Source organism: Phaseolus vulgaris, chromosome 2 (genome assembly GCF_051622355.1).
Source record: "Phaseolus vulgaris cultivar YP4 chromosome 2, ASM5162235v1, whole genome shotgun sequence".
Lineage (NCBI taxonomy): Eukaryota > Viridiplantae > Streptophyta > Magnoliopsida > Fabales > Fabaceae > Phaseolus > Phaseolus vulgaris.
Window position 1 is genome coordinate 1,803,130 of NC_143499.1, and position 11,398 is coordinate 1,814,527.

At 29.8% G+C, this 11,398-nt stretch overlaps 1 protein-coding gene across 1 annotated transcript; it reads right to left on the minus strand.

The window, feature by feature from the left end:
* Positions 1-9,868: 9,868 nt before the first annotated feature.
* On the minus strand, positions 9,869-10,845 carry LOC137810073 (uncharacterized). The gene is made up of 3 exons (XM_090298043.1): positions 10,631-10,845; positions 10,422-10,540; positions 9,869-10,197 (listed from the first exon to the last, which is right to left on the minus strand). The coding sequence occupies exons 1-3, from the start codon at positions 10,783-10,785 to the stop codon at positions 10,190-10,192; spliced, it is 282 nt and encodes a 93-aa protein (XP_090154169.1). The 5' UTR covers positions 10,786-10,845; the 3' UTR covers positions 9,869-10,189.
* Between the last annotated feature and the right edge of the window lie 553 nt (positions 10,846-11,398).

Consider the following 11,398-nt stretch of genomic DNA (forward strand, 5'->3'; position numbering starts at 1 on the left):
TATTATTTACTAATACATCTGTCGTAAACATAGCGGAACTATTTTCAAAGAATTACAATAATTAATCCTTCTTGACTACAGCACATTACATATATAGTATAATATTTAAGTGGTAGACACACTCTTGGAAGAAGGTTGAATTAGGCTTAGAAAAAGAATAAGTTATAGTAATGGTAAGATAAGATATAATTAACATGCCAAACTTTGAAATGCAGCAGCTGCTGCAATTTCTAATGTTTATTTGGAAAGTTTCTTAAAATATGACTTAACATAACGTGATCATTCTCATTAGCATAAACAACGTATTACGTGTAATGGTCCGCAGCCCTAACATGATAAATTTAGAGTTGCAGTGTACAGAAACAACTCATGTTACAAAAAATATCAGCAACAAACAACTAAGAAACAATAAATAATTAACTATTTAATTAATTAATCCCACCAAGTTTCCACCCAGGAAACCTAATGTCGAACAATGCTTCAACAGTAATCTGGCTTAGGTTTTTTTTGTAAAACAAAAGAAACACGATTCAATATAGGAACCCAATTGGCTCTATGATATTGTTGACTGCATTTTTTTCAAGCAACATTACGTAGTACTATAGAGTGTGGTGCCGTCAAGAAACCTAGTTTGAATATTCTTCGTAAAATACATTAATTGGACCAGTTCTTCCACAGGACCATTTCCGTAACCTCGTTGTGTCTCTCTTTGACATGTGCTGATAAGCCGTTAGGTTCCTTTAAACTTCATTCAAACACATTCAGTCTTGAAACTTTGAAAGCGAATCTGATGTGGCTAAGTGTTGTGAATAGGTGAATGATGATGATGAGTTTGAAGATGAGAAATGGTTGAGAGTTAGAAGTGTTAGAGAAGTCATAGTAAAAATTTAAGGGGCGTAGGTGTTAAATGTGATTAGTGGGGAGTGGTCCTGCGTTAAAGTGGAAAGGAAGAACACGTGTTGATGTCGGTGACAACTAATGTATGTTTTGCCAAAGTTGTCTAATGGATACAAGACTTAGATGTAGGTTGAAAGACTAGGGTTTGAATTAGTGAAGCAAAGGACTTGGTGAAAATAGAGTCAAGGACACATTTCACGCGTGATCATGGCAGACCCATTTTTCTTTGTAGTTAAGAATTCACACAAAAGATACACAGATACTTTTCCATTCGTATTTCTATGTTAACAAGTAGGTCACCTTCTGCGATTTACAAAAAATCTCAATTTTAAATTATAAAAAATTATAAATTTTTGGTATAATCACTACAACAAGAAAAACATGAAATAAAAACCAATTTTAGAGAAAAAAAATAATTAGTTGTTATAGTAACTAAATTAAAAACCATTTTAGAAATTAAAAAAAAATAGTTTCTAAATTAGTTTCGATTATTGTTAAATGGTTTCTAAATTGGTCCAAGGTTTTAACTACCAATTATTTACTTTCTAAATTTGGTAGACAAACTTGGTTGCTAATTAGATACTAATTTAGAAACCATTTAATAATAATAGAAACTAATTTTAAAAACAATTTTTTTTTAATTCTAAAATGGTATCTAGTTTAGTTACTATACACTACAAGAAAATCATGAAATAGAAACCAATTTTTAGAGACCAAAATAATTAGTTACAATAGAAACTAAAATAGAGACCATTTTAGAAACTAAAAAAAAAATGGTTTCTAAATTAGTTTCTATTATTTTCTATTATTGTTAAATAGTTTCTAAATTTGTATCTAATTAGCAACTAATGTTTTAACTACCAATTATTTAGTTTCTAAATTTGGTAGCAAAAACCTTGGTTGCTAATTAGATATCAATTTAGAAACTATTTAACAATAATAGAAACTAATTTAGAAACCAAATTTCTTTTTAGTTTTTAAAATGGTTTCTAATTTAGTTACTATTGCAACTAATTATTTTGGTTTCTACAAATTGGTTTCTATTTCATGATTTTCTTGTATTGATAACAACTAATTATTTTTTGTCACTAAAAATTAGTTTCTATTTCATGATTTTCTAGTAGTGCATGTTAAATCTGTTATTACAAAATACGAATATAAGTACTGTAATTATTAAAAATTTAAAATAGTTAGAAGAAATAAAAATTAAATGTAATAAAGATAACTAAAATTAATAAATATAAAATTGACAAAATTTAAAAAAAATGACAAATGCAATGAGACATAATAAATAATATTATTTTGGTGTAGTTGAGTTGTTTTCAATGTCAATAATAATCCCTTTTTCTTCCTAGTTAATAATTGACAGAAAAGATACATATTTTTTTCACCATATTCTTCTCCTCAATCAAAGAATGTAACATAAATAATTGTATTAAGTCCATATGTTGAAAATTCAATAGTTAATTGATTTATATTATAACTGTTAAGGGTAAAAGAAAAAATAATATTTTATTGAAATGTGCGTTTACGAGAGAAGATAAAGGAATTTTAAAAGATTATAAATGGGTGACTTTAAATATGTAATTGTTAAATTAATATTTTCGATTTGTTAATGGGTCGTGTAAGAAGATTTCCTCTGCTAACAAATATTATAATAATTATAACGAATTATAAATATTATATACTTATATTATAATAAATATAATGATTTATATATAGACTTATTATTTCCATGATATACATGTGTTTATTACTTTTATTCTGTCAATAAAAAAACAAAAACGCATGTGTATGATAACTGTATAAACGGAATATTTCAAAAAGGATAATATTGCCAGTTAAATTAGAGAATATGAAACGATCGAAGGATAAATAAGCCCTTATCGAAGGATATATAATTTTTATATTGTATAGAATGCTAAATGGAGAATAAATATTTATTTATTTGCTAAATTACCTCTCACAGAAGGTGAATTAGGGTCTTTGAAGAGAAAAAAAACTGTAGGGAGTACGTGTTTAATCAGAATGCTGACATTTATAAAATTTCATTAATTAGTTAATAATAGTCATTTTTTTTCGTTTGATGGATATCTATTATAGAAAAGTGATAAACATACACGTATTAATAATTTGTGTGTGTAGAAACATATAGTTATAAAGAATCTTACGGAGGCTATGTAGCACAAACACTGAAATAAATACTGATACGACACGGATACAGATATGGAGATACGTAAAATCTCTAAGATGTAGGACACGGGGACACGAATCTATATATTATATAATTATAAACTATATAAATTGACAATAAATATTTATGTGCACAAGGATATTTCAAATTATTTTTTGGAGTAGAAAGATATTTTTTATTACTGGTTCACAATGATTTATTTCTTATTTTTATAATCATAATAACAATTTATATAATAAAATTTGAATTTTGAGAAAATTAATGTATTTTTCCTTTTTAAAGTTGTGTTCAAACCGTATTAGAATTATCAGAAATCTAACAAATATTTTTTGAATTGGACACTTCACAGATACGTGTCTACAGGTGTCATACGAGTGTCGGTGTCTAATACGAGTATCGGACACCAACACGCTAACATCATTTAAAAAGAGTGTTTGAGTTTCATAAATTACAGGTATTTCTCTTTATTATATACGGTAAATGACAAATAATTATTACTCAATGTATTCCGTATTGCAGCAAGCAAGAGAAATGTTTAGGGTACATGAAATTAATGTTTTGAGCATGATTGGTGGTTAAATAAAAAAAGTGAACGTCAATGTCATTAGTTTTATTTAAAAGGAAGTGATTAAGGTGAGTTTGAATGAAAGAATTAAAGTTTAATGGCCTTGGTTTTATCAAATATCCATAAGAAATTCCGTGAAGAATCAAATCCATGTGGTTAGTTCGGGCCAGCAAAACATTTGGTAAAGCTAATTAAAAATTGGAACACGAGAATAAGCACTTTTGAAAGTAAAATGCGTGACACATGACCGTAGAATTTTTTCACTCCGAATCACTTTCACTATTTTAAAATCATAAGCCATGTTTGGATATTCCTTCTTATCAAATGCCTTTGCTTCTGTTTATTTTTTACTCCATCACAGGGCTAATTATTCTCACTGAAAAATATTTTATCTAAAACTTATCATTCGATTCAAATTAATTTAAATTCACGTTCAATAATTTAAAACTTAACGCCTCTGTCAAGTTTTAAAGAATTAGCACAGATGCGTCACATGCAGCACAACACAACACAACACACACTTAAATTAAAGGAAATGGACTCGTTATACCCGTGACGTCTGTGAGCTTTTACTTGCCTAATAGTCTAATTATGTATCTAAAAATGTTTAAATTTAATTTTTCTTTTTCATAATTAAATAGAAATATGAGGCAGAGAAGTGAAAAGTACCTTTCAATATTCCCTTATGTTCGTGGTTAGGGATGCATATTCTTATTATTTGAATACTTCATTTTGTAAAATATTTTTAAACCACAGTTTCTAAAAGTGATAGGTGACATAATTTATACCAACAACTATTTTTATTAGGCTATTATAGCAGACTGTTATCACTTCAAGAAAAATATGAAATAAAAATCAATTTTTAGAAACTAAAATAATTAGTTGTAATAGTAACTTTCAACTAATTATTTTGGTATCTAAAAATTGGTTTTTATTTCATGATTTTCTTGTAGTATATATATAGAATTATAACTTGTAGTATTATAATCTTAAAATATTTTCTTCAATATTTTTGTTTTTTATTTTTATTTTTATTGATAATTCAACAATTAATGTTATCTGTGAAGACAAAAAAAATAAAATTATGATGCATAAATATTTTAAAGAAAACAATTTCAAATTTTAGAGTGGTAAATTTATTTTTCAATAATACTTTTTTTTCATATGATGTAAATGATTGTTGTTACTTGAAGTATCACCATAGCTAAAATGTCAAGTTGTACAATAATACTTAATATGAAAATTTTTATTTAGAAAAAAAAAATCTCTTTTGATTTTCTTTCTAAAGATTTTAAATTTTGTCAAAAACAATATAAATGAAAGGAATATAAGGCATAATATAAAGAAACACAGAAGCTAGATAGGGATCTAAGTAATATAATTGTCTCTTTCATTTAAATTAAGTATGAGTTTATCGTTTATTTTTATAATGCAATAGATTTAAAGGGGTTTTGGAAATCTTAGGTGAATTGGATAGCAGAGCTTATCCGGAATCAGAATTTAATAGTAATTAGAAAAATCAATGATTAGAAGCCGCTAAAACTTAAAATATTTAGCATACATGCTATCCCAGTATTGTGGACTAGTGTAATAAAAAACAAAACATTAATGCTTTTTTTTATACATTAATGCTATTTTGATACCAAAGCATTTTCGTATATCTCATCATGTGTTTAGACATTAATAATAAACTAAGAGAAAAAGAAGGTATTGCTCTATAAAGAGTTCCTTCTAGGGGTCCAACAGGCAGTATTATGAAAGACCATTTTATTCTTCAACTAATTAAGAATTATAAATTAAAACATCTCACTGTCATATAACCAATCTCTAGTTTCTAAAATATCAGTTTTATGTGGTTTTTTATTAGAAGTTTTATTCGATTTAGTTTTAATATGGGGTTTTAAGTTTAATATCAATATTTTATACTTGTATAATCTTGTTTTCGCTAAAATGAGGTCGGTTGGAATCCGGATGAGCTACAAGTGATATCTCTTTCAACTCTAATGATTCAGCTTTCAAAGAAAGTGGAGACTCTACCTATAAAAAAATACTCTGATGCTCAAGTCAATAAGTAAGAGCATCGAATTTTGGATATATAGGGAATATAGTGCTAAGACTCGAGTTGAGAGTATTCCATTTGATTCTGGTTTCTCCAGGTTTTAATGTGGCATATTATAGTATCTTTTCATAAAATCTAAATATCATGTATATAAATCAGAGTGTTCTGTAATATAACCGGAGCATTTATGTAATATAATAAAGGATATCAAAGCATTTTTGTGATATAATGGTGGATATATGGATATTGCGCAAAACATTTATGTGATGTAATCAAAGATATTACGCAAAACATTATCACAAAGATATTACGCAAAACATTTATGTGATGTAATCGGGGATATTATACAAAACTTTTATGTGATATAATCGGGATATTACATAGCAAAACATTTATGTAATATAATCGGTATGTTACACAGTATAATATTTATGTGATATAATTGAAGATATTATACATAACATTTATGTAATGTAGTCGAGAATATTCTGCATTAAAATCACATCCTGAGATTTTATTCACTAGATTAGATGTCACCCTTTAGGTCCAAATTACTGCGTTACTCGTTCAGGATATACGATCCAAGACCGGCTTTTATGGTAGTACCATAACACAAGGATTGTTCTATTGTCTCTTCGAGTCGGCGAACTCGACCCATTGACCGAACAAGTCCCAAACGGTACAAATGTCTATGTGATGTTTGTTAAATTGAACTAATGTAATTGAGTTCATATTTTTCAATATACATACTATACTCCATATATTAGGTTGGATTCTAAGGAGGATGAATCAGAGGGCTCAAAGGTTTGATTTTGTTAGGTACGAAGGGATAGATAACCCGCAGGATTTTGAAAAAGAATTGGATAAAATTTGGATCGGAAACATGAAGATCTGTGTTGGCAGACTAAAATCAACAAACAATAAAACATATCTCAAGTGGTGAGGAGGGAACGAAGAAGACTAGCACTTATGGGAGAGTCCATGAATTAACCAACATCGAGACAATACATCAAATCTTCGTCCTTAATGAATTGTATTTCATTCGTCAGAGATATTTGGGAGATGATGTTATACTGCTTGTAGCTGAAGGAGAAGAGAATATGATAAAGATTATTTAGGAGAATAGCGACTAACTATCAACACTGTTTGATTCAATCACATAGTGGGCAAAATAAACCACAATAAAGAACATGAGGTTAGAGGTAGTATGCAGAGAGATCCCAATCCATCTATGGGGTACGAGTGCTTCACGAAAGTAGTGTCCACAATTGGAACTCTGATATCAATTAATAAAAATAATATCACAAGAATAAACTCTAAATCAATAACATTTATCAGATATCACACAAAGAACAAATAGCAATTATAGCTTTAATGAAATGTTCCTAAAGACCAACAAAGCTCTCATTAAAAATACTTTTAACATTTTCTTTTATTTTTCATTATCTTTTATAACATGAAAATATAGTTATTTGAAGTCAAATTATCTTTAGAATAAACACGAAATAAATATATTTCTTACTAAATGTTAATGGGTAAAAGGTACATATTGATTTTAAAAATAATATAAACGTGTATTTACTATTGAAAAGTGGGAAAATTACTTCTAGACGGTACACTAAAGAGGCACTTCAAAAGCAATAAAAAAATTGTAAGAGGAATGACTTTGGGAAATAGTGAGAATTTTAATTGATTGATGCCAACCAGTAAAAAAGTCCTATATCCTCCATCGTGTTTGATTCTCACTTTCGAAGGTTCGTGAATTGGGGAAAAATTATCGTTGAAAACATTTTCGAATCGAAGCATGTTTTAAGATTCGAAAAGAACAAAAATTCTATATTATTCCATAATTTGTTCAAACTTCAAACTTCAAATCAAATATTCAAACCCCGTCGGCCAGCCTAACAAGTCATGAGGATTAATAGGAAGCAAACATGTACAAGCAACAATGACCAGTCCTGAATCGGATAAAACTTGATATTTTATCCTCCCATTAAATTTGTAGTTTATTTTTATAATTTACATCTTGCATTACATATCATTAAGATAAAACCTTTTATAATATTATATATTAGTTTTTCCTTCTGAAACAATGATGAAGAATCTATGTATATATCGAGTAGAGTATGATTTTTTTAAAAACATAAAAAAATAGGCAAAATAAACATATTACTATTACGGTAGTTTAAATGAAGAATTTTAAGAATCATTATTTTTTAAGATAATTTGAAATGACTTAATGATAGAGTGTTAGGAAGTTTAAAAAGAAATTGATATTTTGGTAATTTTAGAAAATATTTTAATTATTTAAAGTTGTAAATTTTATATCTAAGAAGTAAATCTCTGAAACTCTATGTCAATTATTCTTCTTCGGTCTCTCTTTATCTCTCTATTCCCATTTTCTTCCTTTTATTTTTTCTTAATAGCATATCCTTCTCTAAATATGAAAATGGTAAGGATGACAATGTGAACCGAACCATACAGCATTGGTCTGCAAAATTTAATTTTGAAATCAAATTTCTTCTATCTCATCAATTTTAAAATTTAATTTTCATAATGTAAAAGTCAAAAAGAGAGAAAAAAATATTTCAAAATAACATTTCTTGACCGGTGTTTCTAGAACAACTATTTTGAAATTCAGGTTCTGAAATTAATGAGGTGTAAGAAGAAACACCTTTTTTTATTATTATGCGTACTGATTCGGCCCTCTGCAAGTTGAGGATTATGCGAGGTGTTATCAAACAAGTCAGAGGCCAAAGTAGTGAGTCTAACACTGGTAATCAAAGATATATGAAATGGTTGAACATATTACAGAATCCAATTAATTTCACTAGTATTCCAATTAATGCCACTCATGAGTAGTGATGACCCCAATGAACTTCAATAAAAGACAAGACCAAACTGACGAAATATCACCAAGCCTAACCAAAAACTAAAATTGCCCGTAACTATTTTTTATCCAAACGTCAATACTTCAATTTACTTATCCAATACTGATACTAGGTTATCCAAAGCCAATACTTTTATTTCACCAATAAACATCTAAGAAGATCTAAGAAGGTATCTAGACCATTGACAAAATTGTAAATTCCCTCCATATATAGAAGTAAAATCCTATATAGCTGCCATTATAAAAACACTCAGGCATATCTATAATATAAAAAATAGAAGCATTGTCCTCTGGTAAACCAAAAATGGAGATTACCCTCTTTATGAATGACTCCAACAAAGGAACGAAATTGATATAATTCTAGCTTTGACAACAATTATTTATAATTTTTAAAATTAATGTCCAAAAATTGTGTTCTTCTTTGAATACACATAACTGTAGTTATATACTTATTGTTTTATGAATTTCTATACATATGTAATCTTACAAGTCATAGCTAAAGTTAATTTGTATCATATCTAATACATGTATAGTATAGCTAACTATGTAATCGTTCAAGATAGCAACGAAAATAGCTTGAACTAGGTGCTAGGAAATTGTCAAACCTAAAGCAAAAATGACTTAAGCTAAATAATCGCTCGACGCACAAATTGAGATTCGTCCTACTATCATGTTGGAGTCATAGTATATAAATGGATACAAAATTCATCTTATAATCCAGTTTTATGAGATTGAGTTAGACTTTAAAGTCCACTTCCTAATATGAGAGCTATTTAAAGTCTCTCCTATCGAGTGTTTGTTGGACTTATCAAGCCACTTGCTATCAGACCACCTATACATATATAGGTCTCACACACATGTTGTCACTCTCAGCGTGAGGATGTGAGTTGAAAATTCCACATCAACTAAAGATCAAGTCATTTTTGAGAAGTCAATCATGTATGCAATGTGGGCATACAAGAAAATTGCTTGGACTACTTGATTGACACCAGTAGGTATCAAAGCAAAAAAAACAAAAAACGAGAGTGCTTCCTTCATCTAGGTAACATGTGAGTTCCAAGAGTTGACCTGTGAACATGCCAACCTGGTGAAAACAGAAATTTGACATGGTGAGAGTCAATCTGTTACCATCAATAAGAGAGGCAATTCTCTCTTCAGAATCATTCCTCATGGGAATGTTATACGTTGTTGCAAGCTCTAAGATCCTTACTGATCCAATATATATTTATGAGTGCCGATAATAATATTAAGCAGAAACACAGATTTAACCAACACTATAAAACTTTCTAATTTTATGTAAGCAGTGTAAAACTGTTGCAACTACCTTATCCAGTAATGGGAAGCCAATTCACATTTATAGAACACATAAGTTCATTCCAAAACAATGTTCATGCTGATCAATTTAACCTGAAAAGTTGCAATTAGAAGGATATGTTGTGTATTTTATTTATCATTCATACAAATGATTATGTTTCTCAATCGAACTACCCAAACCTCCAACAGGCTTCCTGCTTTACAGCATTAGCCACCATTTCGCGTCCAGCCAAACGTATAATCACAACTGATACATTCTCTAAAGTCTGTTCAAGTACCTGTTGGAAACAAAGACTCTATAAATACACAATTGAATTTTTTTTCTAAGGATTCCACATTACTTTTTCTCCTATTCATTACCGATCTATACTTTTAGTAAACTTTTTTCGGAAATCAACACGTAACCGTAGTGTAGAATATACAGAGAAAATAATAGTACATTGCAAGGAAAGAAACATGCCGCACTAATATAAGAAATAAAAATTTTGGAAGGAAAGAGTACCCTGGGACAATTCGCAGCAAGCGCGCGATCCGACGGAGATGTGAGAAGTGAGACGAGCAGCGGCGTCAGCGCTGTGCAGAGGCAACAGCGATTGCGTGCAGCCGAGAATTCCAATTGTCCTGCAGAAATAAAACTATAATTTAGAAGAAAAAGTATTGAATAATTATAAAAAAATAGGTCACAAGGAAAATGACCACAAGTTACCTTACCTGGGGAGTGTAAAGAGGGGGCGGCGAGGGTGGAGAAGGTGAGAGCGAAGGGAAGGGGAAGAAGAATGTTGAAGGCGAGAAGCAGAGGAACGAGTAGGTATGGTTCTTGCGGCGGAGAGTAACGACCTCGAGAGAGATCCACCGCGCCACGCCATTTCTTTGATTTTGCTCTGTCCGGAAATGGAACACGAGATTAGGGGTTTAGGCACCGTGTGAGGAAGAGCTAAACCCTAGTGTGGTTGTTGTCAGATCAACAAGCCCACATTGGACTGGACTGGCCCAGAAAGATTGAGCAATGGCCCTTTTGTTACGGCGTTTTCTTCCTTTAGACCGTTTCTTCCTGCACCCCTACATTTTTCTTCCTGCACCCCCACAATGTAATGCAAAGACAATAATATCCCTACTATTTTTTAAAAACCCTAAAATACACATAAAATTCACACTACTCTTTCTTCTTCCGGACAATGCAATTCGGTAATTTTACAAAATGGGAAATCCGCATTTATTTTTTAGCATTCTAGATTGGAAAATCCATAAATATTCCGGATTGATGAATCCGATAATCTCCCAGATCCATCAATCCGTAACAAAAATTAGACTTCTAGATTCAGCAATCCGAAAATCAACAAGTTGCTTTCGAAATAAGGTGAAGGTCAGTTTTGGGATTTACAAAATTGTGGGGGTGTAGGAAGAAAAACGTAGGGGTGCAGGAAGAAGCAGCCCTTCCTTTATCACCTTACTTTTTTTTTTTATGAAAAGTTTTATTTA

Excerpts from the sequence above, each read along its gene's own strand:
- LOC137810073 (XM_090298043.1), bottom strand. The coding sequence starts at position 10,785 with ATGGCGTGGCGCGGTGGATCTCTCTCGAGGTCGTTACTCTCCGCCGCA. Across the intron at positions 10,541-10,630 it reads CCCCTCTTTACACTCCCCAG|GACAATTGGAATTCTCGGCT; the intron begins GTAAGGTAACTT and ends TTATTTCTGCAG.